At 42.7% G+C, this 19267-nt stretch overlaps 2 protein-coding genes across 2 annotated transcripts in view; one reads left to right on the top strand and one right to left on the bottom strand.

The window, feature by feature from the left end:
• The window catches only part of LOC143989392 (DNA primase large subunit-like), a 226666-nt gene that overhangs the window by 136600 nt on the left and 70799 nt on the right, over nt 1–19267 (bottom strand). The gene's annotated exons all lie outside the window — the stretch shown is intronic.
• Nucleotides 1–19267, top strand: part of LOC143989398 (E3 SUMO-protein ligase ZNF451-like) — a 67732-nt gene that overhangs the window by 19271 nt on the left and 29194 nt on the right. The window contains 6 exon segments of the mRNA XM_077489520.1: nt 5261–5335; nt 7536–7652; nt 9655–9766; nt 12279–12429; nt 13805–13931; nt 18286–18439. Coding sequence (XP_077345646.1) covers nt 5261–5335; nt 7536–7652; nt 9655–9766; nt 12279–12429; nt 13805–13931; nt 18286–18439 — 736 coding nt within the window.

The following is a 19267-nucleotide window of genomic DNA, read 5'->3' as shown; positions in this document are numbered from 1 at the left end:
GTACCTGCATCTCGTGGATACTTCTTGGGATTGGGACATAGTTCTTTTATTTTGGAGAGTGTACCCAAAGGTAATGGTATATGCACCTCGGTGTTCCCCATGGTCATCAAAGGTGCTTTGAGTGAAGCCCCTACTGCTTCTCTCTCAGTTTCCTCTTCTATGGATAATGTCCCTGTTTTACTAATTGGACCTGACTCCTCAGTTTTGGGAATAGGTGTCTCTTTTGTATGGCTTCTTGTAGTGGTGGGGGGCAGCGCTATAATCCTATCCTGCGCTTCTTTCAACATTTCCTCCTTCTTCCCTAATTGCTTTCTTAACTTTTCTAGTTCCTTTTGTAAGTCCTCCATCCTATGTACCTCTCTCTCTTTTCCCTCCTGAAATTCCTTCTCCCTTTCTTCCAAGTTTTTCTGATACATTTCTAACTCTATTTTCTTATCCACTTGTACCTTTTCTGCCTCATTGAGGACTATTTCTTTTTGTTTTAGGTCTTCCATAAGTGTTTCTAACTCAGTTCTCCTTTTCCCTATTCTCTCTTCTTCCTCCGTTTTCCTCTCTTCAAACTCTTTTATTTTTGCCTCTAATTCCTGCATTTCGGGACTACCCACTTCTTCTTGTCCTGTAACTTCTTCCTGTCTCCCCTCTTCCTCTCTGCCCCTACTTATTTGTTCCCATTGGGCCACTTGTTGTGGTGTTGCTGTGGTGTGTGCTATGGCGGCTAGGACTACAGGATCCAGTGTAGGATATAATTGAAGGTATGGACCTGGCGTCCCATCCTCGTTTTTTACCATAACATAAGGTGGGGGTGGACATTGAGGCGGGGGAGGGGGAGGTGAAGGGGGTGCAGGGGCTTCAGCCATAGCACTGGGTCCTATATTTGGAGTAAGCTTTGTAGTTTTATTAATATGCTTCTTTTTATATTTGTGTAGACATTTATCCCATGCATGGTAACAATCTTTTATATATTGAATATTTTCCCACTTCCCTGGAGGGTACGAATTTTTGTGGATTTGGCATATTTTACTTACTTCCTGCCAGTCTTCCTCAGTACAAGGACCATATGGCCCTGGGTCATGTATCCCCAATTGCTGACACCTTTCTCGGACTTGTGTCCAAAATGGTTCTACCTGGGGGCCAGGGATCATATTACTGACAAATTCATAGGGTGATGGGGTGGCCATGGCTTGGGTTGCTGCAGAATTCCCCATCTAGTAGTCTGGGCAGTGTGTGTCTAGTGGCAGGACACAGGTGATAACACCTGGTTTGTCCAACAATCCGGTCTCTGGTCTGGGAGTAGGATCCCTGATCTTTTTTGGGGCAGATGGACTTATATAAAACTATGAAGATTTACCCTTAATATACGATGAAGGGTAAATCTTTCCTGGTGGCGGGATATACCCCTCTTACACCAAGTCTGCAAGAGAACCCCCCTGGTCTGGTGGTCAGTAAAATCCACTTGTCATCTATTCTTAGGAAGAGTAGACCTAACGTGCAATGGGGGCAGGCGGATGCTATGTCACTACAAGAGGGCTCCTCATACTCTGCACTCATTTAAACAACAACAATTATTTTCCTTATACTCTATATTAAAACTTATACTCTATATACTTACACACGTACCTAGAGAGAAACAGACATATTCTTAATATACTTTAAGACATGAAATAACCGTATTGCAATACATTTATCAATTTATAGTGCACTTTTTAAAAAAAAATTTTTTTTTTCAAATGGGCGTCCACTCCACCAATCCCTTTGTCACGGGCGTAATCTACTACTTCCCGTGTTAAAAATACTATCACCAATAGTTTTAAGTCAGACCAACCTAGTCGGACTCCCCTAAACCTATAAATTCCTTGCGAGCCCTTTTAACCTTCCGAGGGACCAGCCTAGTCCGCCGCGAAAGCACAGTTACTTCTTTTAATTTAAACTAAGTTCATGGCGACCATCTGGACAGAGTAAGTATTCACACCATTCACCTTTTAGGCAAAAAGGAGTAAAGTGACTTACCTGCCGCAAGATGACCCCACTTCTGGTACCAAAACTGTTAGGTTGCTCGTCTTCTTAATAATACCAGTTACCCCTGGTTGCCTAGGCTAGGATGGAGGAGCGGAGGTCCCGATCACCGGTGGACAGACACCACACATACTCGATTTGTACGTGAATAATGACTGCGAGGTTTATTAACTCACACATAGCCTTTTATGCAGTAGGAGAAAAAGACCCTGCCCCTTAGAAGTCATTACACATAAACATACGTCAGCATTATACTTCCTCAAACAATAGTCCTTGTTAAGAAATATAGACCAAAGGTTAGTTAGCTCGTTACGTTTGCACATCAGTGTCTGCTGACTGACCCCAAATATGTCAAGAGTTCAGCAAAACCTATTTTCAACCAGCATTACCTCACCATGCGGTTAGTGTCACAAGTTGAAACAGACAATTGATGCTTGTATAGAGACTCGAGACAGACCTTCTGGTCAGACTTGAGTAATCATCTTTTTTTTGTCATGCTACTAATTATCACGTTATCAGTAGTTTGTTACGTACACATAGCTCAGACTTTGTTACTCATAAAATAAAAGTAAAGCATAAATAAAAAAAGGTACCTTATACCTTATAGTGGCTATTACCTCGGCCGGGAGGGTTTCAGATTTGGTGGCCTTGTCTTGCAAGACGCCCTATCTGGTCATCCACTGGGATAAGGTGGTGTTGCGTCTGCAACCATCTTTTCTACCGAAGGTGGTCTCAGCTTTTCATATCAATGAGGACATTGTATTACCATTGTTGTGTCCTAAGCCGAAACACCCCAAAGAGGTGGCCCTTCACGCTCTTGACGTGGTTAGGGCTCTGAAGGTGTATTTGTCTTTCACGGCTCCCTTTCGGAAGTCAGACTCACTGTTTGTTTCGGTGGCTGGTCCAAAGAAGGGTTTTAGCGGTCTCGTCGGCCACCATTTCCAGGTGGATCAGACAGATTGTAGTACAAGCCTATGCCTTGAAGGGGCAGGTGCCCCCCTTTCTGGTCACAGCCCACTCTACAAGGGCAATCGGAACATATTGGGCCTTCCGACACCAAGCGTCGGTCGCTCACGCGGCGACCTGGACGTCTGTCCAGGTCTGTCCTTTTACAAAGTTCTACAAGGTAGAAGTCAGTGCATCGGCGGCTGCCTGTTTTGGCCGTAAAGTTTTGCAGGTGGCCGTGTAGTTGCAATTGAATATGCAAGCTTTGTTGTTTTTTTTTTTCCTGGATTTTCAATAAAAACGCAGTACTGTTGTGTTTATGCACTGTTGCGTTAATTCCGCAATGTTGCGGTCTTGGGGATCGATCTTGTTGAGGATACCCGGTTATATCGTGGTGTTTTTTCCACACACTGCTGTTTTTTTTTTTTTTTTGTGGGTTTAATTTCACTAGTTCCCACTTGCCATGGTGGATGAATTTTTTTATGCGGTTTTTCCCACCCCTCCTTTGGCACTGCTTGGGGACGTCCCATTTTGTTAGAGAGGAGCTGTCGGTCGGTGAATATAAGAGAAAATAGGATTTTTTTTGTACTCACCGTAAAATACTTTTTCTCTTTACCTTATACTGCTTGTTGACGTACTGAGTCTGCTAGGGCAGGCTCCGGGGGTTGTAGCCTAGGGACCGCCCCCTGGGTGGAACTAAAAGTTCTGAAGTGTTGTGTTACAACTTTGCCTAGTAATCTCCAGTGATATGGCTGACAACCTATTTTGTTAGAGAGGAGCTGTGTCGGTCGGTGTTATACAGAGAAAAGGATTTTACGGTGAGTACAAAAAAATCCTACTATAAAAACAACTGATTATGTTAATACCTAATGTGACCACAATGAAGTTTAATCATTTTCTTGATGATTTATCAACCAATGTATTTTTATTATACTAATGATATGTTTATTCTATGTAATATAGATGAAATCTGTGGTATATGCAAAACCTTGACGAAGCAATCATGCGAAACGTGTTGTTGGTTCTGTTTATCAACGCATCAGATTACGATTGTCAAGTATTGTCTCGTGGTCCATCAAATACGCTATGAATATTTAATTTTTATGTTTTTGATACGATTAATGTATATCTTTTTTTAAAAATTGGTGTCTTATGTGCCTACAATATCAATAGACCTTGTCTCAGTTAAAATCCCATTATTCTTTTAAAGAGACTTGTCGCTTTTCTCCCCCTCTCTGTTGTATTGTAAGTGCTTATTTAAAGCATAAGTTCACCGTTTGGGGAAAAAAATAACTGCACATGTTTTTGTATGGAAATTATTGTTCATTTATTATATTTCAGGGGTGCAATGTCAGGCTTTTGCAAACATGCCCTGCAGCTTTCAGCCCTTACCTCCCGAAAGGGGCTGACTGTTTATAAGCTCCAGGGCTTGTAAATAATCTATGCGAGTGCTCATCAGCAACCTTGCAGTTCATGGAGGACTAACTACAAGCCATCAGCCACCAGCCACAAAGTTCTCTCACTCACAGATTGCTTTGAATAAAAGATGAGGCCATGTGGGCAGAGTGCATTTCAAAATTCAACAGCGGGCGTGGTGAGAAAATCCTCTGCCTTCTCTCATGGGGCTGGGGGGGGGGGGGTGGGGGGGCAGGTCTGGAGCATGTTACGCTTTACACCTGAATTATGGGTATAATGTGCTCTGAAAGGTGAACTTAACTTTTAATCCCTGACTGCACATGTATTAAAGGAGCGCCTCAGTGCTAAAATGCCATCGCATTTTGGCAGTGGTATTGTGTGCTTGTGCTATAACGAAGTATTGGTACGAGGAGTTAATTTACTGGCAGATACTTCTGTGTCACCAACTTCTACTTCAGCTGCTGAGGTTACCACTTGGTTGTAAATTTTTTGCATGGCTCCTAATACAAAGCACAATGCTGCCAGCTTCTCTGCATCTCCCCTGATCATGGTTACCCTCAGCACTGTAAGAACTACTGTAAATCCTCCCCCTTAGCTGGGCACTTTCCTTGCTGGCCCCCACCCTAGTCTAAGCATGTCACTGTCCAGCTAGCTCGCCATGCTCCACAAGTCTCCCCTCTGATCCCAACAACATGCACAATACATTCTGTCCTGATGATCGGCAATGCTCTACACTCTAACGCCCATTTAGCAACTAGCACACTTTTGTGTTAGTGCAAAAAATACACTTTGCAGCTCTATAATATGCAAACATCACCCATGTTCTATTATTTAAAGTATTCTTTGTCTAAGCTTATCTAACAGTGATCCTTATTTTGCTATGCAGGAAGGGCCTTCAAGACCTGTCTTGGAATGTATTGACCTGGTTAGTGATAAGGAGTCACAGACTTTGTCCCTGCATGTAAGTTTGTTTTAATAAAGTCTATATCAATATGCTTACTGGGCTACTTGTTATAAAGCAGATTGATCCCAGGGGCAGATACTACTCCAGAGAAAATGCTTCTCTGAGCACCTTTTTTCCCTTGTTATCAATAGTGCTCTTCTTACTTCAAAATCCTGATGCAAGCGCAGTGCACATTTGTAAAGTGCATTTCTGTGTAAAAGTATTTTTTATTTTTTGTTTGGGGGGGTGGGGGAGTATTACATTGTGTTTTGTTTTTTTTAAACCGCTAATACAATGTTTTTATCCCCTAGTACAGGCTCTAATCTCATTTTAATCACTTGAATTGATATTTTGAAATGTTGTGTGGGTAATTGGTAACTTAGTGTTACAGGGAGTACAGCTGCACGATTAATCACAAAGAATCAAAATAGCGATTCTACTCCCCTCCCCTCCCGAATTCAAAAAAAATAAAAAATTGCCCCTATTCTATGTAGCATGTTCAGAGTACTCTGCTCACTTCTGACAGCTGACAAAAAATAATAAAAAAATAAAATAAAAAAATCCAGGCAGCCTGCCAAGTTTATCTCAACATTGATAAGGAGAAATATTGTATCATTCCATACACGATCAAAGGAATGATCTTCATCTGTAGCAGAGGGCAATTTAACCACTTGCTTACTGGGCACTTAAACCCCCCTCAGTCCCAGACCAATTTTCAGCTTTCAGCGCTGATGCACTTTGAATGACAATTGCGCGGGCATACAACACTGTACCCAAATTAAATTTTTATCATTTTTTTCCCACAAATAGAGCTTTCTTTTGGTGGCATTTACAGCTCGGAGTTTTATTTTTTGCTAAACAAACAAAAAAAGATGCAAAAAAAAAATCAAAAAAAAAATCATGTTTAATAGTTTGTTATAACATTTTGCAAACGGTCATTTTTCTCCTTCATTGAAGTGCGTTGATGAGGCGGCACTGATAGGCTGCACTGATGGGCTGCACTGGTGGGCACTGATGGGCTGCACTGGTGGGCACTGATGGGCTGCACTGGTGGGCACTGATGGGCTGCACTGGTGGGCACTGATGGGCATAGTTAAGGTGGCATGGATGGGTGGAACAGATGGGTGGCACAGATGGGCACTGATAGGTACCACTGATGGGACTGATAAGTGGCACTGCTGGGCACTGATGGGCGGCACTGCTGGGCACTGGTAGATGACACTGATGGGCACGGGATATGTGGCACTGGGGTGCAGCACCTTTGTTGAGGCAGATTGTGGGCACTGCTGGGTGGCACTGTGGGCACTGCTGGGTGGCACTGGCAGGGGGCAGGTGGGCACTGGCAGGGAGCAGGTGGGCACTAGCAGGGCTGGCCATGATCGGGACTGATGTCCCAATCACGGCCGCTGGTGATTGGCTTTTTTTTTTCTCCTCGCGCTGTCAGCGCGAGGAGGAATAATAGCCGATTACCGGCTCCGTTATATCACATGATCAGCTGTCATTGGCTGACAGCTGATCACGTGATAAGGGGTCGGGATCGACCCCTTGCACGGATCGGTGATCAGGCGAGTCTCGTAGACTCGCCGATCACAGAGCGCGCCGCGCGCACCCCTCATGGGGGCGCGCAGGGCGCTCGTGCATGGGACTACGTCTATTGACGTCGTCCCGGAAAAGGAGATCCGCGCTGTAGCCGTCATTTGGCTATAGCGCGGATCTCAAGTGGTTAACCACTAAATCTGTTGCTTGCAAGTTAAAATCAGTATTTTTTGCTATAAAATGACTTGAAACCCCCAAATATTATATTTTTTAGCAGAGACTCTAGAGAATAAAATAGCGGTTGTTGCAATATTTTATGTCGTACTGTATTTGCACAGCAGTCTTTCAAACGCAATTTTTTTTTTTTGGGGTGGGGGGGGGAGAGAGACACTTTAAGGAATAAAAAAAAATAAAAATAATAAACAGTAAAGTTAGCCCAATTTTTTTGTGTAATGTGAAAGATGATGTTGCGCTTCGAGAATCGTGAGAGAATTATGATCTTTATTCTAAGCAAAAAAAATTGATTCTCATTTTAGCCAGAATCGTGCAGCTCTAACAGTGAGCTGTATTTTCTCTATTTTTTTTTTTTTTTTTCTCTTTTGTAATAAAATAAACCATTTCAATTTTGAAATGATTTTTCCTGTTTTTCTTTTGGTGGATTTTTATTTTTTTACTTTTTTAGAGAAAAGATCGTCATGTTGACCATCCGATGGAAAGAGTGACTGCAACCCTTGATCGTCTAGCACGCCATGTTGAGGTTCAAAAACAGAAGCAAGCAGAAAAAAGCAAAGCATTTCAGGTGAGTTAGAGTAATAGAAGCAGGCCAAAAAAAGTTAAAGCGGTAGTAAACCCGCTATATTTATTTTTTTTTTTTAACACCTGCAAAGCAAAAGGCATAATGAGCTAGTATGCACCGCATACTAGCTCATTATGAAATACTTACCTTAGAACGAGGCCCCGACATCTGGCACGATCCACACCGAGGGAGCTGACATGCTCCCTCTGCGTTTCTTCCGGGTATCGCGGCTCCGGCACTGTGAGTGGCCGGAGCCGCGATATCGTCACTCCCGCGCATGCGCGCGGGAGATCTCATTCCGCCCGGCCACTGCTGGATTTTCAGGCCGAGAATCCCCTCGTGCGCATGCGCCGCTGCAGTCAGCGGCGCATACCGAGGGGAATATCTCCTAAACCGTATAGGTTTAGGAGATATTTTTTTTACCTACAGGTAAGCCTTATTATAGGCTTTCCTGTAGGTAAAAGTTACAAAAAAGAGCATACAACCACTTTAATTAGGCATGCCTAAATTGAAACAGATCAAATGCAAATTACAGCGTATTTTCAGGATGGAAAGTGATCCTCTAAATACAGTTCAATTGCTATAAAAGCCCACACAATCATTCACACTGGGCTGTGGGCAGGTGTGCATTATCAAGCCTCTGCCAGCAGCCTGTCAAACTCAGAGGCTGGGTGCAGCTGGACAGTGAACCTAGTAGTATTTATGTTTGGGGCAACATGTGCTTAGGGACAAATGCCCATAATGCAAGCAATCTGCATTTTAGAAGTTCATCCCTGGGGACATAGGGGGAGATTTACTAAAACTGAAGCACTCAGAATCTGGTGCAGCTGTGCATGGTAGTCAATTAGCTTCTAACTTCTGCTTGTTCAATTAAGCTTTGACAATAAAGCTTAGAAGCTGATTGGTTTCTATGCAGAGCTGCACCATATTTTGCATGCTCTAGTTTTACACTATGTTCACGCCTATGCGTTTTTGCATGCCATGTTTGCGCAGGCACGGCAGCCCATTCAAATGAATGGGCTCTTGTGCCTGTATTTCTCCCAAAAAAAAGTGCATGCACCTTTTAAAAAAAAAATGCAGCCGCAAGAAAATCACATGGTCTTTTTGACCATGTAATTTCCCTGTCGTTCAAGCACACACACTGATTTTAGAAGGGGGGTGCCATACAGAATGCATGGCAGCCCTGTGCATTTCCACAGATCCGTGTGTTTTCCTTGCCGATTGTTGTGAGTATGGGAATCCCTGTGATTCCTGCAGCCACACGCAGAAGAGTGAACCTAGCCTTCATAAATCCCCCCCCCTACTGCTCTAGTAAGTACCGCTAGGTGCACCGTCCAGCCACAGCAGCTGTCGGCCTCTCATTGTTTGACAGGCTGTCAGCCGCCCTTACTGAACAGTGCACCTTTGCCTTCCTTCATATGCCTTTCGGCATAAGACTTGGGCTGGCAACCCACCAAGTCTTCCAAAAAGCCTTCTTCCAAAAGGCAGGAGCACCCTCACTATCAGGCCTCTTTCACACGGGACGGATCCGTAATGATCCGCAGACACCCGCTATTCCATAGGAATGCATGTATGTCCGTATTTCATCCGCAAATGGATGGATGAAATTCGGACATACAGTCCGCATGTGTGAAAGGGGCCTTAAGAGCGGAGGGACATCTTTTACAGCTTGCTTCTCCCTGGGTCACAGAAAACTCAGACTGTGACCCGGAGGTCGAAGCTCTATCCCCTCATCACTTTTCTTAAGGACTGTCAAATTTGCAGAATGTCCTGAATCATCTCTTGTTGAAGGGAGTAGTTGTGCCATTACTCCCACAAGACAGGTTAGTCGTGCTGTCTTTTGGACTATCCTCTGATCCTAGAGTACTCACCAAGGGTCTAGTGGATTTAAACTGCAATGACTCCAATAACTATATATATATATATATATATATATATATATATATATATACATATAAAAATGTGTGTGTATATCATTTTCTTTTTTTCTTACATGATTATGCAGGACAAGTTAAACTCCCAGCGTGCACATGGGTTGCAAGAGTTGGCACTTAACAGGGATCGCCCTGGTGCAAGTGCTGCAAAAATTTGTGTAAACCAGTGGCTGAAAATGCCGGGTGAGTAATTATTACATTTAGTTAAGCTATATCCAATTAAATATATATAGATCTGTGAATGAACACTATTGTCAGAAACCTAGAAGTCTGATGGATGTGTTTATATAACAATCCCATTCTTGCAGCAATGTCTTTTCACTCGCTCACTCTTTTCCCTTCAGAGTAGTGTTCACAGGTCCACTTCCCATCACCTCCACCCCCTTCACAGTAGTGTACTGAATCCCCGTTAACACACCCCCTTAATTCACAACAGTGTCCTCAACTGCCACCCCGCCTATTAGGGTTTACTTCCTCTTTAACCTAGATTTCTCTTAGTCCTTTTATCTACCAGTGGTGTTTATTGCGCCAATGTCAGTGGCTGCTGTGGTCCCCTTCGGCACTAGTACTGGAACCACTGAGGTCTGGTGCTAATCCAGTAGATGAAACAATCGGCTCCCGGACTGCCCATCATTCTATTAGCCTTTCCATAGGAGTGATGTGTAGGTGTTTATATTGGAAGGGATGTGATGGCACGGCACTTCTGTTACAGCTCTGTGCCTCCTTTTCATACAGCGGAGGATCACCTCTCTATGAAAAGGGGGGAAAATTGGAGACGTAAATATACAGTACGTGTATCAGTGAATGTAGTGTCATTGGAATTTTCACCAAATGCTAACCTGTGAAAGTAACAGTCATGCTTATTACACTAATGTGATCTTGTTGTAATATGCATACCAATGATTATGTCTTGATTATATTTTAGGGTGAATATATGGGTGTGTGCAAATGATGTACATACTTTATAAAGAATGTGCTACCGGTGAAAATAAATATTTTGTAAGATTCTTGTTTGTTGCAATCAAAGGTGCATGCCACCCAAGAGTGGGATGTTAAATTAATGTTCTTTATGTACATACTTTGCTGAGAAATATTACACAAAATGCAATAAAGTTACTATTCTAAAATAAAACCAAAGAAATATATTTATCCAGAATTGCTACCAAATTAAAGTTGTTTCTGTCCTGAAATACAATTTTAGAATATGTCAGAATAGACTGTTTGTGTTAGACCATGTTTCATGTTACACCAACTTATACGGTGTAACATGAAACCTCGTCCCATACATCATACCCAAACGCCCCTTGTCTAAATTGCAGTGTGCATCTTTATGCAGAATTTGGGGATCTGTTGAACTTGGCATAATCTAGCTGTGGGACTTCACTTTGTTGGGGCGATCTTTCTTCCCACACTGTGTAGTTAAAGTGTTTGTAAACCCTTACATATACCCGGTGAAGTGACTGGCCTCAGGTGATACAGAGATGATACATATGTTGTATCTGTCTATCTTCAGTCTTTTCTTACCTACATCTGTTTTAAAATGTTGAATTATAAAGCTTGTCTGAGAGTTCAGAAAACAGACAGAAAGCTGAAGTTATACTCTGAGAGCTGATTGGAAGGAAAGGACCCTCGTTTGCACAAGAACAGAGATAAGGCTGTCAATCTGCTGGAGATCTCTCCCCTGTCACTTTGTTTTTCCCTTGGTGTCAGGAAAACCTGCCAGAAGTGAGCCATGCTGATGGCAAAGCAGCAGACAGAAATGATACTTGGTGCTCTTAATTGAGACACACTATAGGCTATAAGTACATACTATAGAATGATATGCTTTGTTCATATTTCTGAGGTTTAAGCTGCACTTCTTTGTAGCATGTCTGTACCTCCCAATGGACCTGTGGCAGGGGGGACATTGTAGGAACCTGCACATTGCATCCAAGATGCACTGATTGCTCGTGCAATATGCACTGTAGGTTTAATTGCAAAAATTTGTGCAATGATTGTTAAATCAACGTTGCTGCAAGATGCACTAAGCTTTGATGTGAAAATTAGATGATTTCCTAAAACGAGAGTCCAGAATGATTTGTCTGTGCCAGCCCTCCTTTATAGTTAGGTCTCATTCACATGAGCATACATAATTCTACATCTGTGCAAGGGCTGCGTTTGCGCACATGGGGATGCACAGGTGTTCTATGCATCCTCGTGCAGGCAGCTCATTGATGTCTTTTGGGACACAGCAGCTGCATGAACACAGCCGCTGCTCCCAATTTGACAACGGTGCGGTTGTTTGTCTCCAAATGTAGACTGTGTTCCCTTTTGGGGAGATTTCCCCTTGCCTCGTGTCCTGGCAACAGAGCAGTAAATGAGTATTATGGCTGTTCCCAGGGATAATTCCATCTTTGAGATCAGGTATTTTCTTCCTCCTCATGTTCTAGTAGCCACTTCCAAATGTTGGATTTACCTTCGCATTCTCTCCCAATGACAAAATGGGAGAATTAATTTTCCCCAATGGGGACAGAAGAGTTGAAACCTAATGTAGGTCTTAATCCTTTCACTACTCCCTCATCCACAAAACTTGTAAATCTCCTTTGGCTGGATTCCCTCTTCAGGACCATTGGGAGTTGGAGGAGCAATATGTGCGTCCACAATTTTCACTTATTCCTTCACTGATCTGTATGATAAATAAGTGTTCTTTTTCCAGGTCTCAAGCCAGGTAATGTGAGCTCTAGCCGCAGAACTTTCTCCCAGCCAAAGGAATTCGGCCCCTTAAACACAGAACCAATCACTTGTCCTGTGATGCATTGTAACAGAAAATTTGACAATTGGCAACTGCTGTTTGGTCATCTAAAAAGGTAGGTTTAATCATCAATTTTTTTTTTTGCGACAAAATATCTATTGTATATGATAGGGTTGCACCGATACCACTTTTTTATGACCGAGTACAAGTATCGATACTTTATTGATTTATTTTATTTTTTTTAGTACTCACCGATTACTGATACTTTTTTCTGTCAGAAAATTTTGTAAATAAGTACTTTTTCTCCTTCACTGATGTGTGCTAATGAGTCTGCACTAATGGGTCACTGATGAGGAGGCACTAATATTAAGCACTGATAGGATTAGGTGGCATGGATGAGGCAGTAATGAAGGGCATTATATGCAGCAACGCTGATGAGCACTGATAGGTGGCACTGACTTATGGGCACTTATGGCTGCCACTTATGGGCACTGGTAGGTGGCACTGCTAGGTGGCACTTATGGTCAATGATAGGTGGAGCTGTTTGGTAGGCATGATAAAATAAAATTGATGATATGTGATGACTGACAGTGAGTATACACGAGCCCATCTTGATACACCCTGCACTTGGCCTCAGTAAGCCTAGTCAGAATGCAGCAGCGGACATCTTGTTACACCCAGCCCATATAATTAGTGAACTGTATGGGCTGGGTGTAACAAGATGTCCGCTGCCGCCTTGTGACTGTAGGCTACTGAGGCCGAGTTCAGGGTGTACTAAGATGGTCATCGCCCACACCCCTGCCCACAGGTTTGCCTTCCTCTGCACTGCCAGGATCCGCGCTCCACCTTCTCCCACCCGGGCAAATACTCTGTATTGATACCAATACTAGTATCGGTGCAACCCTAGTATATGATTGTTATTTTAATCAAAATCACATCCAGGGCATACCATAGACAGGCTTCTTTCTTCTTCATGTCTAAAGTAGTTTGACAGCTTTGTTTATCGTTTGGTCTGTGTCATTACTCAAGCCCAGTGCATCCAATAGGTCAGTGAGCCCAATCTCTTGCAGTACTAGCTTTTTGTTCGTATATCTGCAGAGTCGTCTTATGTAACATAGTAACGAACGTTTGGAATTTTTACACGATCACTGTTGGCTCACATTTTATATAATGATATACTGTATTCTCTGACTGTCATAGATAAGTGCAGATGTTTGAGTCTGTAAGTATATAGTGTATATACCTCCCACAGCAGTATTGTAACAGGTCTAAACATTCTGTTAACTCACTGCAAATGAATGGTCTCCTCTGTTTTGCAAACCAGTAAAAAGCTGGAGCACTTCCTTTGCACTTATATTGATTGTATGAAGACTGCAAAAGGGGATGTTTTCCAACCGCTGATAGGTCATGGTGCCTGTATATCACCTGCTCAGTCATGATGTGGTTTGTTGCCAGTTACTGGTTTTATAGTTTTTATGTACCTCTTTTAGGTTTGATCACTCCCCTTGTGATCCAACAATTTCTCTTCGTGGAGTGTGTGATAGCTCATATGTTTGCCTTGTGTGTCAGGAACAATTTTTAACCACCAAAGAATACAGCGTTCATTTGGCTACAAAGGTAAGAAAAAAATGATTACACAGTGGTAAAGGTGCACTTTATGTCCTTTTACATTAATTCCACCAAGTGTTTATTTTCTTTTACAGGGAGCCTGTGACCTTGCAGCATATATCCTGTATTTTGGCAATGGGGGGTGGGGGGGGGGGTAAGTGAATTGTGGATGCTTTTAGTATGCTTTAGTTAGGCTTTAAAGCAACATTGTAGGATGGATCTTGCATCCCAAACCCCTGAGCTATTGGGATTTGCAAAAATCTCATTAAAGTGGTTGTAAAGGCTGAAGTTTTTTTTTTATCTTAATGCATTCTATGCATTAGGATAAAAATCCTTCTGTATGCAGCAGCCCCCCCTAATACTTACCTGAGCCCCATCTCAATCCAACGATGAAGCTCCAGAGACTCAGCTGTCTGGGACTATCCCTTATTGTCTGAGACAGCAGCGAAGCGCCATTTACTCCTGCTGCTGGCAATCAAAGTCAGTGTGCCAATGTGGAGAAAGAGGGGGTAGGGCCGGGTTGTGGCTCTGTGTCTGGACACGGAGCTGCGGCTTGGGTGCCCCCATAGCAAGCTGCTTGCTGTGGGGCCACTCGCCAGGAGGGAGGGGCCATGAGTGTCCTGAAGTGAGACCCAAGAAGAGGATCTGGGCTGCTCTGTGCAAAGCCATTACACAGGGCAGGTAAGTGTAACATGTTTGTTATTTTAACAAAAAAAAAAAGATTTTAGTATCACTTTAACAAGTCTGAGGTAGGGTGCTGCAGTTCCTAGAGTCTTTTTCTTCCTGAAACCATTTCTCTTACAGTAGGGTCTAGGGACCCAAAGTATATACTTATGTTGAGCAACATTTTAAGATTAATGAGACCCTGTCACCAAACCATTTATTTCAACAACACTCATAGGAATTTGTTAATTTAATGTATTTTAGGCATGTTATTTAAGCATTTATGGAAGAAAGATTGTTGCCATTTAATATACATTTATTTATTTTTACTTGCATTTTTTTCTCTTTAGAGAACTTTATCTCTCCTGTCTAACAACCAGAGCCTATATTTCACTAAGCTCAAATTAGTGTGCTCTCCTCAAACGCCTAGTAAAGCAGTTTGCAATTTATAATATGGACAGCAAACAAATCGTTTGCGTTGCGCCACATTGCTGCGCTTAATGAATGAAACTTAAAGCGGGAGTTCCGACGTTTTTTGTTTTTAAAAGTCAGCAGCTCCAAATACTGCAGCAATACTGCGCGCTGGGCGGGACACTTACCCGCCCAGCGCGCCCGCGATGTCGGCACCCGAAGCCAATCTCTTGATCGGCTCTCTCGTGCTGCCGCCGCCATCTTTGGTATGGGAATCGGGAAGTGAAGCCTTGGGGCTTCACTTTCCGGTTCCCTACTGCGCATGCGCGAGTCGCGCTGCACAATAAGGATGGTCCCCCCTGTCTCCGGGATCCATGTGTTTCCCAGCAGACAGCGGGGGACCCGCAGGAAGTGTCGTAAATACCCGTAGAATCTGCGGATATCTATGCCGGAAGTGGGTGCAAATACCTGTACTATACAGGTTTCTGCACCCCCCTCCCCCCTGAAAGGTGCCAATTGTGGCACCGGAGGGGGGGGGGTTCCAATGAGCGGAAGTTCCACTTTAGGGTGGAGCTCCACTTTAATGTGGAGTTTGGAAGGAGTTGAAGCATCTCGACTCCTTCCATTCAAGTCTATCGTAACGTACCATAAACGCACTGGCATGTGTTTTAAGTGGGTTTGCAATGCATTTGCAGCATGTTAGATCTTGTTTGCAACAGCCAAGAGAAAACGAAGTTATCTGGGGTGTCTTAATGCGTGTCAAATGTGCATAGGGAGTTTGGGGAGCATTTTTTAACTTTCCTTTAACATAACGCAAGATCAACGAACTACTTGCATTAAGGCTATAGGCATGTTTGCTACGCTTTGGTATTTTGAGCAAGTGTGAACAAGATCTAAAGCTTCAACATGCTTTTTTGATGTGTTTATGATGCTTCCACAATGCTTTTTTTGAAGGTTTAGTATAGCTTGGCAAATCCCCTTTGTGTTTTTGATTTTCTGTTTTTGTTTTAAAGGGGCTCAGTAGTAGAATCCCAGCTCAGTAGTATCCCGACTCAGTAAGGGCTCATTTACACTTGCTTCAAATTTAACACACATTAAAGCTTCTATTGCTTCAACATGCTCTTTTGATGTGTTTTTGATGCTTCTGTGGTGCTTTAAGCTTTGCAAATGCCCTGGGTGTGTGCTTTTGGCTTTCTAATTTTTCAAAAGGTGGGACCGCTATAGCAAGAGGTGAGCAGGGACCGTAGAGGTAGGATTGAGCGGCAGAGGATCAGCAGAGCTGTGGGATCAAAGCAGGAGAAACTAGAAAATGTCACATGTAGATATGGAAGGCCTGAAAAAAAAGAAATGGGCAGAATGAGGAAAAAACAGGCTTACAGACATGTAACTCAAGCTATATAAAATATAGAGCAATTGTGTGATCATGCAACACTGTGCACAAATGACATTTATACAGTAAAACCTTAGATTGAGAGTAATTTGGTTTAAGAGTGTTTTGGAAGACTAACAACTTTTTTTTTTTTGTTTATAAATTCTGACTTTATATACCAGCGATGTCAATTAGCGTCATGTTGCAACTGAGTGTAAAAGAGAAGAGAGGCTTCTCTAAGTGTATAAATATGGTTACATTTAATGAAGGTACAACATTTAGCAACTCACATGATTGATGATTAAAACGGGCACATCTAAGTATGCATCCTGGGTAAAGCTGTCATTTTAATGTTGTACCTTCATTAAATGTAACCATATTTCTACAATTAGAGGTGCATCTTTTCTCTTTTGTATTCTGTAGCTCCTGCTGGATTTTGCTTCTAATCCCTTTGTGGAGGCCGCCATTTTTGGATGGACATTTTATGGTTACACGACCTATCACATTGCTGTAATCTTTTTATATGGACTATAAATCTGAAGGATTTATGAATAAATGGTTGTGAAACTAATCATCTGATTTTCCATTATTTCTTATGGTGAAATTTGCTTTGCTATATGAGTGCTTTGGATTACAAGAATGTGTTCAGAACGAACTATGCTCACAATCCAAGATTTTATTGTACAGTTTTTTTCACACAAATAGAGCTTTCTTGCTACTGGTAGTATTTGATCACCACTGGGATTTTTTATTTTTTTTAAATCCAGTACAGTACAGCCAGGGATTTGCTGGCAACTTGGCTGGATGTGCACTGTGCAGACCCAATGAGAGACTTCACCTGTCCAAACGAGAGTGAGTGTGATTATATACTTACTGTGATATTATTTTTTTATTATTTTTTTTTTTTTTGTAAAGTCCTAACTTATTGCAAGTCCTCCTAACTGAAGACGAGCAAATCCTGGAATACAATTTAAGTAACCTTGTACTTAAAGCGGGAGTCCGCCGTTTTTTTTTTTTTTTTGTTTGTTTTTTTAGAGCCAGCAGCTACAAATACTGCAGCTGCTGACTTTTAAAATAATGACACTTACCCACCCAGTGTGCCCGCGATGTCGGCACCCGAAGCCAATCTCTCGATCGTCTCTCGGGTGCTGCCGCCGCCATCTTGGGTATGGGAATCAGGAAGTGGAGCCTTGCGGCTTCATTTCCCGGTTCCCTACTGCGCATGCGCGAGTCGGGCTGCACAATAAGGATGGTCCCCACTGTCTCTGGGATCCGTGTGTTTCCCAGCAGACAGCGGGGGGACCTTCGGAAAGGGACGTAGATTCTGCAGAATCTATGCCCCTTTCCGCAGATATCTATGCCGAAAGTGGGTGCAGATACCTGTACTGTACAGGCACCTGCACCCCCCTCCCCCCTGAAAGGTGCCAATTGCAGCGCCGGAGGGTGGGAGGGTTCCAATGAGCGGAAGCTCCACTTTAGGGTGGAGCTCCGCTTTAATGCATTTCTCAATCAAGTGAAATATGCATTTTGTGCCACTAGAGGGCACTTCAGGGGAATGGCTCTAGTTTGCATGTGGGCCCCATCTTGTACCTCTTACAGTTGTTGGAATACAGTAGAATAGGGAATCCACAGAGCTGGGGATTACTACTGAGCCAGAGATCTGCTAAACAAGGCTAATGAGTTGGGGGTACTGCTGAGCCGAGGTTCTACTGAGCTGCTTTAAAACACATAGAAAATCAACACGCACACAGGGCATATGCCAAGCTTAAAAAATAAAACAAAAAAAAAACCCCACAGAAGCATGAAAATATATCAAAAAAGCATGTTGATGTAGTAGGCACTTTTGATGTGTGTTAAAGTCAAAGTAAGTGTAAATGAGCCCTTATCCGTATTTACATGCGTTTTTTTTTTCTCTCTTAGGTAAAGTTGGCTGATGGTCATCAACAAGCTCTTCCTCCATTAGTTGTCCAGTGTTTTGCTTGTCCTAGATGTTTTCTACTTTTTAACCAAAGAGATGAATGTCTGAAGCACATGTCAGCAAGCAATCACTTTGAACGAAGCATCGCACTTAGTGGTATGTATGTTGACTATCATGTTTATTTGGAACAGTATCTTTTAGTTTTTTGTCTTATTTGCCACTTTTTCAGTATGTGATTTACAGTTTTGTTGTACCGACTGTATTTATTTAGACCTGAATAGTAGGGATTGAGTGGCACTGATCATATTGTGCTTAACAAATAAAATCTAAGGACAGGCTGTCATTTTAATAAAGGGGGGGAGCAAATGCATATCTAAAATTGTCAGTACTTCATGAACCATAAACTTCTATACCTTTTGTCTGTAAAGGTTAATTGTCAAGGTCATGATATAGCAAGTAGTTGTTAGTCCTATTAAACTGGACTTGTTCTGTTATGGTGAAGACATTTCATAGTTCATCTATAGTCACTACTTAATTTCCAATGAGTGTCAGGGAAATTCCCCAGGCATATATATCCAGCCAGGTACACCTTAATCCAATTACCATAGCTTGTGAAGTAGCAAGGTTTGCAAAAATTCTTGTACTTTGGGAAGATAAAAAGACCTCGCCACAAACAAATGGCCCAACATAGGAGGGCAAATTTTAAGGCAAAGACTCAGCAATCTTCCTACACCTTAAAGTGGTACTAAAGGCTGAAGGTTTATACCTTTGTGCAGTCTATTCTCTGGGGGCACTCGGCAGGGGGAAGGGGCCAGGACCACAGGTGTTGGACCCAAGAAGGAGACTCAGGGCTACTCTGACAGCCGAGCAGGGGCTTTATTGCTCTGAATGGATGTCATATGACCGTCAGAACAGCCCACTCGTGTGAGCCCCTGGGGAAGCAAAGCGTCACATCGCATCACCGAAGGCAACGGATAGTCATTT

The sequence above is a fragment of the Lithobates pipiens genome, unplaced genomic scaffold, assembly GCF_037356315.1.
Source record: "Lithobates pipiens isolate NorthernLeopardFrog02 unplaced genomic scaffold, aLitPip1_a1.2 Scaffold_18, whole genome shotgun sequence".
Classification (NCBI taxonomy): Eukaryota; Metazoa; Chordata; class Amphibia; order Anura; family Ranidae; genus Lithobates; species Lithobates pipiens.
Note: the sequence above shows the minus strand (reverse complement) of the source record. Positions and strands in the feature narration are given on the sequence as shown.